Here is a 16966-nt window from a genome sequence, read left to right on the forward strand (position 1 = left end):
CCACAGCAAGGCAGGATATGAACCTTAACAATGCTACTCCCTGAGAGGAGTGGCTTGATCTGGAGCTAAACTGGCAAGATGGTGATGCACACCTGTAATAGAGACTAAGATAGGAGGATGGCAAGTTTGAGGTCAGTCTGGGAAATTGAGCGAGATCGTGTCTCAAAATAAAAAACAGAAAGATTTTGGATTGTAACTCAGTGGTAGAGTGCTGTTTAATACTTACTACAGAAAAGAAAAATCCTTAACTCACACAAAGACTGATTTGCAGAATGAAAGCCTTTCTAGATTAATGCTTGACTAAGCACTGAGTGATTACTAAATTTTACTCATCCAAGAATGACCCTGGGAAGAAAGAAAAAAAGAACTGAGCAGAGAAATTAGACACTGGGAGAAACAGATTTCATAGAATTAGTTCAGGCACTAAAAAACAAAGGCAACAAAAACAAACCCCAGAGGACGTCAGAGAATCAGAACCTATGTACAGTATATAAAGCATCTAGTTGTCAACAACAACAAAAGAAAAACATGCAAAAAATCAGGATAATGTGATTTGTATAAATAGGAAGGAAAAGCAATCAATAGAAATTGTATCTGAAGGGGCCCTGGTACTGGACTTATCAGAAAAAATATTTCAAAACAAACAAACAGATCTGCTCACCTCATGGTGGCCAGTTAGCAGAAAGAGAGAGGGAGAGGAAAGGGAGCTGAAATTCTAATCTCCTGCCAAGGGCACAACCCCAGCAACCCAGTTCCTTCCACTATGCCCCACCTCCTAAAGTTTCTACCCTACTCCCAGGAGTACCATCAGCTCAGGCCCCAGCCTTCAATATATGAGCATTTAGAGGTCATTTAAGATCCAAACCAAAATACTCACTATCTGGGACTTTACAAATAAGCAAAAGAAGGAAAATATGATAGAATGATCCATATGGGTAATGAATTAGAGCTGGAGACATCAATAAAAATGTTTGTTTGCTTCTTTTGGCAGTACTGGGTATTGAACCCCGCTGGGCTATATCCTTAATTTCTTTTATTTTTTATTTTGAGATCCAGCCTTGCTAAAATGCCAAGGAAGATTTGAACTTGCAATTCCCCTACCTCAGCCTTCCTTAGTGCTGGGATTACAGGCTTGCACCACTAATCCTAGCAGTAAATACTGTACTTATATTTAGCTATTAGTTGCAGCTGGTTATGTACAAAAGTATTACTAAATTTCTTTATATTCAGCAGTTATCATACACATATTTCTTTTCTGTCAACTGAGAAGGGATAAACGAAATGAAACCCCAGTAACAATGAACACACCAAGCACTTAGACTTTGATTTTTCCAGTGAAAGGAGCCAGAACCTATTCCTTGGAGAAATAATTGATTCTGGAACTGAGACAGGAAACACCACATAAAACTAAAGCATGTGTCTTGTGTAAATAAAGTGCTAAAACAAGGAAATAAACAAAAACAAACCAACATGGATAGGAATTTGTCAAAGAGGCACAGGATCAGAAAAGGCACTCAGTGGCCAAAGCTAGGACAACTTGAGCAAGAAATAAAGATGTATTGTCCAATGTGTAAGATAGCCATCAGTCTATTTTTACATATCTAAATAGTGCATAAATTAATATAAGAGACAATCCTCCATATACAAGAATTTTAAATATTTTTTTCTTTTTTTGAGACAAGGTCTCTCTATATAGTTTGAGCTGAATTTGAACTCACTTTGTAGCCCAGACTACACTAATCCTCCTGCCTTTCAGCCTCCCGAGTGCTGGGATTACAGGCATGCACTACTACACCCAGCTTCAAATAATGTATGTAGATATTCTACTGTAAAAGAATGGCAGCTGGGCTTTCCATTCCTTAGTTGTGGGCTGCACACACAGATTTCCCTCCAAAGATTACAATATGGGAAGGGAAGAAAAAGTAACTTCATAGTAGAGAAAAATCTGATCATCTTAGCCTGGTAGTCAAGGTCAACATCAAGCCATAAATCATTTGATACCCTTGGTGTGGCATGATGATGAAAATAGCATTTTACCTCTGTGCTCTTTCTTCTAAAAATCCACAATTCCAGGCTAAACATGAAAAATCAGACAAGTTCCAATAAAGGAGCATTTTACAATATATCTGACTATACTTCTCAAAACTACCAAGGATATCAAACACAAAGGAAAGTCTGAGAAACTGTCATAGTCAAACAAGGCTAAATGGCTGGGGCTGACAGCACACACCTGTAATCCAGGCACTCTGGGAGACTCAGGCAAAAGAATCAAAAGTTCTCTATAGAGAGATCCTATTTCAAAATTTAAAAATTTTAAAAATAGCTTGGACTGTAGCTGAGTGCAAAGTTTCTGTATTCAATCCCCATTGCTGAAAAAGAAAAGAAATAAATTTAAAAAGCTAAGCGGACATGAAAACTAAAGGTAATTATCTGAAATATAAAAAGGTCAAAAACAATAAATTCTGAATGGTGAAATTTAATAATAATACTATCCCATCCAGGCTTTGTGGTACTTGCCTGTAATCCCAGGACTCAGGAGGTTGAGGCAGGAGGATCACCATGAGCCTGAACAGTGAATTCAAGGCCAGTCTGAACTACATAGCAAGACCCTGTCTCAAAAAAATAATAATACCTGGCAAACATGAGGTTGTGAGTTTGAGTCCCAGTACTATAATAATAATGTTCCAATATTGCTTTCATAAATATAAATTATGAAGTCATGGTTAGGTGGTGCACATGTGTAATCCCAGCTATTCAGAAGCCAGAGGCAGGAAAATCACAAGTTCAAGGCCAGTGTAAGCAACTTCGTAAGATTCTGTTTCAAAATGAAAAGGAATGGGGATATAGCTCAATAGCAGAGCGCTTTTCTAGCATGCATAGAGCTACAGGTTCAATTCCTAGTACTTCAAAAGAAGAAAGTATCCTAATAGCAAGTTTATACACTAATATAAGATATCAATAAGAGGAAGAAATGGGGAGGCTTATCATAACTCTTGTTTTTTTCACAAAACCTAAAACTGTTCTAAAAATTAGTTTGTTTAAAAGTGAAGGTGACATAAAGACATTCCTAGATAAAGACTGAGAATACTTTTTGCCAACAGATTTGCCTTACAAGAAGGATCAAAGAAGTTCCTCAGATCAAAAGAAATGACACCAGCTAGGAGCAGTACAGACAGGCAGGAGGATCACAAGCTTGAGCTCAGCATGGGCAATATAGCAATTTAGTGAGATCTTGTTTTAAATATGAAACAAAGAAAGGAAGGAAGGAAGGAAGGAGGGAAAGAAGGAAGGAGGGAAGGAAGGAAGGGAGGAAGGAAGGAAGAAAAAAAAGAAAGAAACTATAGAGATGTAGTTCAGTGAGAAGGTTCTGTGTTCACTCATGAAGAAACAAACAAAAAACAGAGTCTGGTGGTGTAGTGCATGCCTATAGTATCAGCACTCTGGAGGCTGAAGCAAGATTTTTTTTTTTTTTTTTTTGGTCTTTTTGTCTTTTTGAGACAGGGTCTCGCTATGCAATTTAGCTGGCCTTGAGCTCACTTTGTGGCCCAGGCTGGTCTCAAACTTACAATGATCTTCCTACCTCAGCCTCCCAAAGCAGTATTTAAATGATGATATATTTTAGTCTATTCAGGATGCTATAACAAAATATCATAAACATAAACAATAGAAAGATATTTCTCATAGTTCTGGAGGCTGGGTAGTCCAAAGTGTGGCAGTAGGATATGGTGGCACATGCCTGTAATCCCAGCTTTCAGGAGGCTGCGGCAGGAGAGGATCGCCTTTAGTGAGAGGCTAACTTAGGCTACATAGTGAGTTCAAGGTAAACCTAAACTACATAGTGAGATTCTGTCTAAAAAATAAAAATAAAAACTTAAGGTGCTGGCATAGTCTGCATCCAGTCAAAGCCTGCTTTTATAGATGGCACTTTTTGTTTGTTTTTGTTTTTGCTATGTTAGAGGGTAAGGATGCTCTCTGGAATCTTTTTTTTTTTTTTTAAGAATAGTGAGGGCTTTCACTTTAGGACATAATCATATTCTAAAGGCCAACCTCCTCATACTAGTACATTCATGACTAGATTTCAACACATGAATTTGGAAGAATTGAAATATTCAATTTATAGTAATAAAGAATAATTATAAAATTATATTGATTAACTTATAAATGTGTGCTGTGTATATCAGTGATAACACAAAGGAGTGGAAAGGAATGGAGCTATTGAGGCAAAGATTCTACATTTTATTGGAATTGGGTTAGTACTAATCTGAATTTAAAATACAAAGCCAAGCCTGATGTCGTGTGCCTATAGTTCTACTTTCTTGAGAGTCTGAGGCAGGAGGATCACTTGAGCCCAAGAATTTGAGGCCAACCTGGGAAACAGTGTTACCTCCATCTCAAAAATAAAAAAGGTTTACAGGGCTTTTAGCTCAGCACCTACCTGGCAATCAGGAGGTTATGAGTTCAATTCTTAGTACCCCAAAAAATAAATAAATAAAAATTAAAAATAAATAAATTAAATAAAAAGGGGGCCGGGATATAGTTCAGCAGCACAGCATGTGCCTGGAAAACATGAGATCATGAGTTTGATCCCCAGTACCAAAATAAATGAGTAAATAAGTAAATAAATAAATAAACTTTAAAAATGAAAAGCAAAGGAAAGGAAAAGAAATACCTACTATCCCTTTCCTATATGATGAGGGATACACTACAAGACCCCCAATAGATGCCTGAAATAACAGTGTACCATATACTATATATACTATGTTTTTGCTTATGCATATATACCTATCATAAAGCTTAATTCTTAAATTAGTTGAACAATAAAAGATTAACAATAATAACATAGTAAAACAATCATAAAAATATACTGTAATAAAAGCTGTGTAAATGTGGTCTTAGAATTTTTTTTTTTTTTTTTTGGTACTGGGAATTGAACTCACGACTGCATGCTTACAAGGCAGGCTCTTATGCCACTGAGCTAAATCCCCAGCCCAAGAATATTTTATTGTATAGTACTCATCTTTATTCTTTTGATGATGAGATGGTGAGGCGCTTACATGTTGGGATGAGGTGAGTGACCAAGTACATATCACACATGCAGTTTGAGGTATGACAGCAAAACTAATGTGAGTTGTTTTTCCTCCTTCACAACTTTATGGATAGAAGATTCAGTCTCACCATAGATCTTACAACCTCAGCATGTGGCTATTTTTCTTTCTCTAGTAATTCTAGAACTTTCACCTTCACTTGAAGGCAGCACTTTATAGCTTCTCGTTGGCATATCCAAACTGCCAGTATTACTGCTCTTCACTTCGGGACAATTATTATTGTTATTATTTCATACAGTGACTGTGGCCTGACATGGATCATTATTAAGTTAAATAAGGGTTACTTGAACACAAGCACTGTGATACCATGACATCAAATGATAACAACTGCAAAAAGACAAGAAGACAAAACCCCGGATGGGGACACTACTGTATGCCATGTTAGACAAATGTCTAACACAGAAGGCAGTAAAAGAAGATACAAGGCGTACAGAGCACAGAAAAATGGCAGGCGTAACTCAAACCATGTCCATAATTGCATTAACTACCAATGTTTCAAACATTCTAAAAGTCAGAGATATCAAACTTGTGTTTTTAAAAAATATTCCACAGGATCCAACTACAAACCGCATACATACATAACTTGAATTCAGGCAAATAGGTTGAAAGAAAAGTGGTAGAAAAGGATACTTTGAACAGATTATATTGATATCAGACAAAACAGACTTTTTGAAAAAAATAGCTCTAGAGACAGTAAAGGACATTTTATAATGATAAAGGGGCAATTCTTCAGGAAGCTAGTCAATTAAAACCATTATACTCCATACATACTCTGGTTTCTCCTCAGATCAAATATATCTTTCACCTTTTACTAAAAAAAAAAAAAAAATACACTCTAGCTTGCATCTAACACGTAAGTCCTCAAATACATGAAGCAAAAAATGGATAGAATTCATGGGAGGGAAAGATGAATCACCAGTAATACTACAGTTGGAAAGTTCAAAATTCCATTCTTAACAGTAGATGTAGAATAACTAGACAAAATTGGTAAGTATATAGAAGACTTAAATAACACTAAATACCAACTTTTTTTCACTACGAGACACTGAACCAAGGGATTTACACATGCCAGGCAAGCACTCTACTACTAGCTATAACCCCAGCCCTTTTTATTTTTTATCTTGGAACAGTCTTCCCAAGACTCTAAATTGCCCAAGCTGTGCTCAAATGTGCAATCCTCCTGCCACAGACTCCTAGAACCGACAACTTGGATCCTATCCCTTCTTAAAATTTTATTTTGATATGTCTTGTTAAATTGTCTGGGTTGGTCTTGAACTTACAGTCCTCCTGCCTTAGCTTCCTAAGTAGCTGGGATCACAGGAGTGCACCACTATACCCAGCTTAAACCAACTTTGGGATACTCCACTCCAGTAGAAATATATTCTTTTTTAAGCACCCGTGGAACACACTCCAGGATAGACAATCTGCTAGGCTAGAAAGCAAGTTTCAGTAAAGTAAAAGAATTGAAATCAAGCAAAACATGCTCCCCAAATGCAGTGGAATATATATATTCTCCTGCCTCAGACTGCTGAGCAGCTAGGACTATAGGCATCACTGTGCCTGGCTTAATACAAATTCTTAGTACAATACCAAAACCATGATTCATAAAAGAAAAAAAATTTTTGAGACAAGGTCTTGCTATGTAGCCCAGGCTGGCCTTAACTCTTGGCAGTCCTCCTGCCTTAGCCAACCAACTGCTGGCATAAAGGAAAATATTGATAAATTGATTGAACTTCATCAAAATTAAATGCTTTTGGGCTTCAAAATTACTACCAACAAATGAAAAGATAAGCCACAAAATATCCACAAATCATTTTTCTGATAAAGAACTTATATCCAGAAAATATAAAGAATTATAAAATTCAATAATATAAAAAGGGCAAGTCCCTAATTTGAACATTACACAATGTATATATGGATGGAAGCGTTATAGGTTATCTTGTAACTATGTATATTTTTTATGTTGCAGTTAAAAATGAACAGAAAAGGCAACTATTTATATATTTCATCAAAAAAGATAAAGGTTAGTAATGAGATGTTCAACGTCATTCATTATTAAGGAAATGAAAACTAAACCCCAGATGATACCACTTCACACTACTAGAATTGATATGATTTTTTTTGTCTTTTTCATTTTTATCGGTACCAGGGATCGAACTCACGACTGCACACTTGCAAGGAAGGCACTTATGCCACTGAGCTAAATCCCCAGCCTCTAGAATTGATATGATTTTTAAAAGACACAAAAATAGCAAGTGTTGAGGATATGGAGAAATCGGAACTCTCCTACATTACCCATGAAAATGTAGCAGTCACTTTGGAAAATGGATTTACCATATGATTCAGCAATTCTACTTCGCAGGTGTGTACACACCAGATAATGAATACATGTATTTATAACAATCTTATTAGCTGGATGTGGTGGTACATACCTGTAATCCCGGTACTTAAGAGGCAGAAGTAGGAAGATTACCATGAGTTTGAGCTGGGCTACATAGTGAGTTCAAAACCAGCCTGAACTACACAGTGAGACCCCATCTCAAAAGGCAAAACAAAACCAGGCATGGTGGTACATGCCTGTAATCCCAGCACTCGTGAGGGTGAGGCAGGAGGATCACTGTTAGAGGCCAGCCTGGGCTACATAATGAGACAATGTCTCAAAACAAAACAAAGCAAAGCAAAGCAAAACAAAACAAAACAAAAAACCTTAATTATAAAATCCAAAAGGTAGAAATATCCAAATCTCCCAACAACTGGTATATGAGTCAATAAAATGTGACATATCAAGCAACCATATTCAATTAGCAAAAGAAAGAGACTACCAATATTTACTGTAATGTGGCTAAAACTCAGAAGCATTATACTCATTTTTAAAAGGTAGCTATTAAAAGACAACATACAGTATGATTCTATTTGTATGAAATATCTTGGAAAAACAAATACATTAAGACAGAGTAGGTCAGTGATTATCTGGGGCTGTGAATGCGAATGAAGACATTTCAAATGAGCACAAAAGATCTTGTTGGAAAAATGGAAATGCTCTAAAACTGGACTGAGTTGATTATTGCATAACTGTACAAATTTACTGAAAATATTTGTGCACTTAATATGAAACATGCACTCAGGAGGCTGAAGCAGGAAGATTGCCACCAGTTTGAGATCAGCTTGGGCTACAAAGTGAGTTCAACCAGCCTGAACCATATAGTAAGACTCTACCCCAAAAAGGACAAAAACAAAAATTAAGGCAGGCAGATTATACCTCAATAAAGCTATATTTTTAGAAAAAGTCAAACTATTTCCAATTTCATAAAGCATGCTTACATGTTTTTTTCTTTTGCTTCGTCTTGTCGTCAAGAAAATATCCACCAATTTTACACATTATCGTGACATCATTGCTAATAATCTTTAATGTCTCTGGTAACATCTCCATTTGTGCTAGCCAGTGGTAGTGTTCATCAACATCAATTACAGTTATCTCAGATAAAATGGCATCTTGAAGAAAGTAAAAAAAAATTATTCGTGTGCAGAAAAATACATTGCAATGTAGACTTATAATATTAGACAATTATTTAATATAGATACTGGAGAATATAGTTGTCTTGCACTAATTGTTATTCTGAGGCTTTTCTCTGTGAAGAAATTATGAAGGAAGAGACTTAGAGTGAAGGGTTAAATACGTGAAAATATGAATCAGGTTAAAAACTATCGATCTGTTCGGTTTATTTTCCTAACTCATCTAAAATACAAGTGTATGACTTCTTTCAACAAATGAAATCCCTTTTTCCCTGTATTCTTACCTTATACATTCTTTAATTCCACCTATGTCTACTCTACTTTGTACCATTCTAGATGTTGTAGATAAAACATTAATTAAAATAAGTTCTTGACTTCATCCTACTTACATTTTAGTAGAAAGGAGACAGGCAAAAATAAAATATGGGGGGGGGGCAAGAAAATTCAGTTATATCATATATCAGATAGTAATCACATAGAATTTAAGAAGGGTAAAGAGTAATAGAGAGTGACTGGTAGGGTACTAGGAGACCTTGTTTTTAAGTAGGAGTAAAGCAGCGTATGGGCCATGGGGAAAATTGCTCTACGCAAGGAAGCTTCAAGCTTGGGGGCACTGGCCAGGAACATGCAAGCAACCTTGAAGGAAAAGACACCAGACTGGCATGAAAGGAATAAGCCTGTACTTGTCTTGTTCTTGCTTGAACAGAGGAAAATTATTCTCTGAATAACTTCCTTAGTCTTTCCTTCTTTAGGCTGATTAATGCCTCAAAATTTACTTATGGATTCTTTTCTCTATCATTTTTTATTAACTTCGTAGTTTTCCTCTGAACCACTTATGGAAACTTACTCCATTCTTCCAACCAGGCCAGAATGTGGGCAAGAGTCTTTTCTCTAAGATCAGCATCCTTAGCATAAGCGGCCATTTTCTCCAAAACAAGATTTCTTTGTGTTTTCTTGTCTTCTGCATAGGAGGTCTTTCTTCCAGGTGCGTTAGGATCAATAGAGGTATAGCGAGCTATTATTCGATGCACATTGTTCATTATGTCATTCAGCTGTGCATGAATGTCCTATTAGAATAAGAAAGAGCAAAATGTTAATAAATTTTTAGGGTTTTGTGGTTTTTTTTTGTTTTTTGTATTTTTACCGATACCAGGGATTAAACTCATGACCACACGTTTGCAAGGCAGGTGCTTATGCCGCTGAGCTAAATCCCCAGCCCCAATACATCTTTAGTTTGAAAATAAGCTTTGGTCACCTTTTTCCCCCAAAATGTTAATATGAAGCTGTCTAATTAAAGTCTTGTAATTTTGGCTTTTCAGTGGTCTCAGATTTTCCCTATTTAAAAAAATTCTTCATTATGTCAGAATTTTAAAAGATCTGGGAATATAGTTACATGGTAAATTGCTTGCCTACCATGCTCAAAGTCCTGGGTTTAATCCCCAGCACTGCAAAAATTAAAAAAAAAAAAACATTTTTTCTGTTTTCATCATCCTAGCAATGCCATGATACAATGGAAAGTGTACTGGATTTGAAGTTGTACTTGTATTATAAGTTTAACTCTGATTAAAATGAGTTTTAGTTCTTAGCATTGCAAAATCTCTGCCTCATTTTAGCTGCTAAAAGAAAGAAGAGAAAAAGAAAAAATAAAAATAGCTTTTTTTCATTTTTTACGTGGCCCTCAGACCTAAAATAAAAGTAGTTACCAGAATATTCCTCAAACTTTTTAAAATTATTTCTTCTGAGATAGAGTCACACTATATAGCCAGGCTGGCCTTGAATTTGCTATATAGTGCAGGCTGACCTTGAAGTCCTGATCCTCCTGCCTCAGCTTCCCAAATTATAGGATTATAAGGATGTGCCACTACTCCCAGCTTTCAAGCATGGCTTTTATTTCATTACCTGCTTTGTTCAACAATCTATCAGCAGATTTCTTCCATTTATCACCTTATCCCATTAGTTCTTTATGGGGATAACTACTGCCTCATGTGTAGTATTTAGAAATTTATGGAACCACTTTTGATTGTCACAGTGATTAGAAGAATATTCTACTGGCATTTAATAAAAGGTACTAAAGGATTGTAGCCCATGCTATAATACAGTGGACAGTCTTACACAATAAATTGTCCCACATCCTATTGCATTTTGAAAGTTCCATGGGACATTCATGTAGGTAAAACTCTTTTTATAGACAGAGTGTGGCAGAGCATGTGATGTGTATGTTACTATACCCAGAGATGTTCTAGGCGCCAAGCAGACCAAACAGTCACATACTAAAAATCAAAGGCTAGATATTACAAACTTCTAAGGTACACCTAAAGAGAGATGTATTCTTCTTGGATGGCATCCTATTGAAGGATAACAAATTAGGTGAGAATTTCTTTGTGTCATGTAATATCTCATGAGCAGACAGAGATGTTTGACTAAGTGGCTATTCTATACTAAGATGGATATTAAATATGTTTGAAGATAATATCATCATGATTGTCATGTTGAAATACCATGTGTGGCTTTTGATCTCAAGTTTTCTCTGTGAAACTATATAAGTGTGGTCTGTTAACATTGTACAGGGATTAAACTACTTAGAAAACCATGGGGAAAAAATAACAACCATGATTGATAAGAAATAATAGTCCTCTGATATACTTCATATTTCAAAGTACTTGATATTCAGATGAGATTGTAATAGTTAAATTCACAGCTCGCTCTGCAGTACTAATATAACTGATCTTCTCTTCTAGGTGTTCAGCAACTGAAGTTTGGAAATTAGCCCTAGAGAAGTAACTGGGCTAAGAGTTTGGGCCCTGGCTGTCCAAAGTCAATGAGGACCCCCAACATGAAGGAACATTTATACAGGATCCTACGATTTTGTTGAGTCACCCAACCTCCTGAGCAGAGAGATTGGTGGACCCCAGAGAACAGGAATCAACAAATATATAGTGTGCCAAAAGAAAGTCAAAAAAGAGTGACGAGTCTCCCATGTTTTCACAGAAAGCAACATGATCAAGGAAGACCATGACCCATTCTGACAGCTGACACTGACAGATGAGCTAGGAGGCTGTGTACATAGTTTCAAGAGTAATGCCTGAGGGACTTAACTGACCTTCATAGGCAGCAAGAGGTTAATTTTGATTTTCATGGGTTTTCATTTAACTTGGTTTTAAATATGGCAGAAAAGTATAACCAAGGACTGGGTATTTAGCTCAGCAGTGTAAGTGCCTGCCCGGCAAGCACAAGGTCATGAGTTTGATTCCAGTATTCCCCCCAAAAATCTTTATGGTGGCACATGCCTGCAATCCCAGCACTCAGGAGGCTGAGGTAGGAGGATCCTTGCAACTTGGAGGTCAGCCTAGGCTACAAAGTGACCTTGAGACCAGCCAGAACTCATAGCAAGACCCTGTCAAAAAAAAAAAAAAAAAAAAGCTCAATAAGTGTCTTTAAATTCTTTAGCCAAAAGTGTCCTTCAAACCAATGAACTCTCGATCTTCTTACAGCTAAAACTAGAGACACTTATGACAAGAAGTATCAGATTTATAATCTCCATTAGCATAGATCCAACTGGTTACAACTATTATTCCAATTCATTAAGAGCACTTTCTGAACATGGCTCTTTCCACAAACTGCCTTTCCATTCTACTGCTCATTCTTAATTGTATATGCTTTCATTTCTTGGGAGATTATTTTATTCCTTCCTAAAGACTGTGTCTGGAGGTACATCTGAAGATTAAAATCACAATAATCAGATTTGCTTGATTCCCTGAAGGATAAACAGAAGTTTGAAATTACTAGTATCACTTCTTTGAGATTTCCCATGATCTCATTAGAGGAAGGCTACCTTCTACTCACTAAGACTAACACCATTGAGACTAAGACTAAAACCATGAAGAATAAGACTAAATACAAGACTACAGATTTTTGAGTTGAGCCTGGTACTACAAGCCTGTAATCTGAGGCAGGGGGATCACCATGAGTTTGAGGCTAGCCTAAGCTACATAGCGAGTTCAAGGCTAGCCTGAACCACATAATGAGACCCTATCTTAATAAAATAATTTTTAAATATTATTAACCAAGGTTAATGATGTCAACCATATGCCCTTACTACCACTGGATCAATATTACATAAGCAGCTATACTTATAATCTTTTTGGTTGATCGTAATTTGTTTGTTTGGTTTTTGTAAGGGTTTGGGCTTTTTTTTTTTTTTTGGTTGATCATAATTTGACCTGTGTTGTACCTGTCTTGTGATCTTGGGCTATTAAACTTCCTTGAGAAGTGGGCTCACTGGCAAACCATTTGGGACCCTTCCATCTTAGCAATTTCTATCCCCAATTCCTATTCCCTGTTTCTTTTCTCTAATTAATCTTCCTACTCTTTTTTTAAAAAAATATTCCTACTCTTTTTAAAAAAATAAAAACAAAACACCCTTGGAGGCTGACAGGAGGATTGTGAGTTTAAGCCAAGCCTGGGCAATGCAGTGAGACTCTTTCCCAGAATAACAATATAGAAAGGGGGGTGATGGGATGTAGTTCAGTATGAGGTTCCGTGGTTAAGTCCCTGGTACTATGAGGAAAAAAGATGGAAAGGGAGAAATAAAACGTTATCTTTTTACAAACAAAAAAGTTTGTCAAACTCCTAAATTATTTACTGAAAGCTATCATTTACATGTTTAACATGTTCTTGATGAGAGAGGAGACCTCCTCCTCTTAGGTTGAAATGGGGTAAGTATGGGTTAACTGTACAGCCAGGCTCCCTAGGGAAACTGATGTAGCCAACCTCCCTGAGGAGGTGGATGATCATGACCTCAGGTGGGTACAGGTACAGCTATGAGGTAATGTCAGTGGAGGACAGCAGATTTGGGAAGCGCCATTTGAACAGATGCCAAGTGTGGTAACACGTATCTGTAATCCCAGCACTCAGGAGTCAGGAGGATTGCCATGAGTTCGAGGCCAACCTAGGCTACATAACAAGACCCTGTCTCAAAAAAAAAAAAATCAAACTAACAAAAAAGTTGAACATGTACTGACCATATAATTTGATCCATCCATTCTTTAATTCAGTATGCCCCCAAGAGAAACAAGGGTATATCTACATACAGATTTGTTTATATCAATGTTCCTGGCAGCACTATCGTAATAATCCCAATCTGGACACAATCCAGATTCCTGTTCATGGTTAGATAAATGGATACATGACTTATATATATCCATATAATCGAATACGACATACATGGGGGGGGGAATGAGCTATTATTGTAAATAACCACACAGACAAATTTCAAAATAATTATGCTGAATGAAAGAGGCAGATGAAAAGAGAGTGGATAGATGATTTTATTTATATATTTTTCTAGAAAATGAAAACCAGTCTATTGTAATGGAAAGCAGAGCAGTGGTTGAGAATGGGAAGGAGAAATTATGAAAAAAAACTTTTAGAGATGATGGATACGTTATGTTGCTTGTAATGGATGCCTTTGTGGGGTATACATGTGTCAAAATTTACCAAATTATGTAGCCTTAATATCTACCATTTATTGTGTGTTAATTATACTTCAATGGAGCTGTTAAAAATGGCAGTATCAGGTGCAGCCAAACATATGGAAGAACCGGACATCTCATACATTTCTAGTAAGAGTAGGAAATAATGAATCTACTTTAGTTATGAATTTGTTGTTTTTATTTTTTTGGTACCAGGAAGTGAACTCAGGACCTTGTGCTTGTCAGGCAGGTGTTTGTCACTGAGCTATATCCCCAGCCTTGCTTTCTTATAAATAAATACATGGTAACCACGTGTCCTAGCAATATTTACATCTAGGCATTTTTTCAACAGAAGTGAAAGTTTATGTTTATACATAAACTTATAAGTAAATGTTTTCTTAGAGACTTTATTCATAATTCCTGCAAACTGGAAATAACCCAAATTTCCTTCAACTAGCAGATGAATGTTTTATGCTAAGTGAAAGATAACAAGACTCCAACTGGGGGTATAGCGTGGTACCTGGCAAGGGCAAGGTGAAGAAGAAAGAAAGAAAGAAAGAAAGAAAGGAAGGAAGGAAGAAAGAAGAAGAAGAAGAAGAAGAAGAAGAAGAAGAAGAAGAAGAAGAAGAAGAAGAAGAAGAAGAAGAAGAAGAACTGACAGAACTATATACCAAAATGTGCATGTTTTTGGATGTGAATTTTACCTTAAGTTTTTAAAAATTTAAAATGTCCTGGAAGAATGTACACACCATACTGCAATAGACTCAAACTACCACACCTTGGTTTAATTTCAGGTTCTACCCATGACCTTGAGGCAAATTACCCAACCAAGCAAGTCTCAATTTCCTCATGTTTGAAATAGGATACCAACAGGATACATGTCCATATTGTATTATTATAAAGATTAAATGGGATAAACTACTTAACAGATAATGTGGTCAACATTGATCCAGGAAGGGAGTGGAAGTTTAATATAAGAGGGTAAATACAGAAAGCACCATAATCTGAGCTTCTAACCTGGACCAAGATAGAGCCTAAGATGAGATGACCAAATAATAGCAAAAATGAACTTCTGTATTATCTCTAGATACAGAAACAGAGCATCTTTAAAGGCTGTTGTTTCCCTTCCCAATGCCTGGAGATAATTATTATCCTGGATTTTATTTTCTCCAATTTTAACATTGTAGTACCAGATTGATGCTCTCAGCATCAACACCTATCTAAGAAGCATAAATGTTCCCTGATGGAAAAGAGTCTTTTCAGATGTGATGTTAAAGACTTTAAAATGGACAGATCATGTTGAGATTACTAGAGTGTACTCTAATGTAATCAAGTGTCTTAAAGAAGTAGAAGATTAAAAAAAAAAAGAAGTAGAAGATTCCATACAGACACAAATAGAAAGCAATGTGAAGATGCAGCAAAGACTGTAAATGCTGACTTTGAAAACTGGAGTGTTGTAGCCACAAGCCAAAGAATGTGACAGCCACCAGAAGCTGGGAGAGGCAGAAACAAATTCTACCTGAGAGCTTTTAGAGGAACAACAGCCTATTTATAACATTATGCTTTTGACTTGGTGATGGATTTCAGACTTTTGACTTCCAGAACTGGGAGAATAAATTTCTGTGTCTTCTACCACCTGTTTGCAGTTATCTGTTACAGTAGATAGATACACAGACAATAAATTTCATAGTTCTGTCTGTTTTTGACTGATTCTCCATACAGATGACCCCTTACTATAGTATCAAATTTTTTTTCTATAGAGAGACCTTTTGATATACCCATTATACATTGAAAGTATTATAATTTAAAAATGTACATTTCGGGTGTGAGGATACACACTATAATCCCAGCACTTGGGGAGGCTGAGGCAGTTTGCAATTTTGCAAGTTTGCAAATTTAGGACAGCTTGGGCAATTTAATGAGAGCCTATCTTAAAAAACTAAAAAAGGGGTTCACTAACTGTGAAGACCCTGGGTTCAATTTCAGTGCTGAACATATGTATATACAAATGTATATACATGCATCCATGCAATTAATACACCTACCCTACCTATCATAGCTTAACAATACATTACAGCTTCTCATCATGTGGCTCATGTGGGAGCTACAGTTGTCACTGCCTTCTATGTCGCTAGCCCGGAAAAAGATCAAATTTCAGAATTAAAAGTATGGTTTTTACTGAATGCACATAGTTTTTATATCAACATAAAATGAAAATATTGAAAGACAAATCATGGTCAGAAACTATCTACATAATTCTGTACCTTGATTTTTCCCCCTCAACATTGTTTTTGGCTCATCCATTTGAAGCGTATAGCTACAATTTATTCATTTTCACTGGTGTGTGCTTTGTATTTTATTGTACAAATAGATTATAATATAGTAAATCATATGGTTTATTCTCTACTCCTGTAGCAGAAAATGCCCCAGCCAGTCTGTTGGTTGCCCAGGTAATAGTTCCTGCTACAAGTTCCTGTTACTTCCATCTCATGTGGTCATTGTGATGTGTAGCTGATCACTATGGTACGTATGGTAAGAACCAATCAAAGACAAGCACGTATTCTGCCTTGTACTTCCCTTTGAAACCAACCCCATAAAAACCTCCCTCCCTGAACCTTTGAGGCCTGACATTTTGAGGATCTATTAATGCCCCATCAGTACCCACCCAACACCTCCAAATTCTGGGTGTTGCTTCTGTGTTTCTGCTTGTTGTTGCACTCCTGCATTGCTTTGGTTTTGCCTTTAAAAAATGAATTAACCTTTTTTAGTTGGAAGTGGTGACACACACCTGTAATCTCAGCAAGCAGGAAGTCAAGGCTGGAAAATCTCTTGAGTTCAAGGCCAGCCTAGACTACATAGTGAGTCGCTGTCTCAAAA

General features: G+C 36.5%; 1 protein-coding gene across 1 annotated transcript in view; it reads right to left on the reverse strand.

Moving 5' to 3' along the window:
- Positions 1-16966, reverse strand: part of Fam186a (family with sequence similarity 186 member A) — a 59882-nt gene that overhangs the window by 15943 nt on the left and 26973 nt on the right. The window contains exons 2-3 of the mRNA XM_063254730.1: positions 9466-9685; positions 8427-8597 (exon numbers count right to left, since the gene is read on the reverse strand). Of these exons, the coding sequence (XP_063110800.1) occupies positions 8427-8597; positions 9466-9685 (391 nt within the window). The remainder of the gene's footprint in view (positions 1-8426; positions 8598-9465; positions 9686-16966) is intronic.

Source organism: Cavia porcellus, unplaced genomic scaffold (genome assembly GCF_034190915.1).
Source record: "Cavia porcellus strain 051 isolate PalLab524CR breed Dunkin Hartley unplaced genomic scaffold, mCavPor4.1 scaffold_8, whole genome shotgun sequence".
Classification (NCBI taxonomy): Eukaryota; Metazoa; Chordata; class Mammalia; order Rodentia; family Caviidae; genus Cavia; species Cavia porcellus.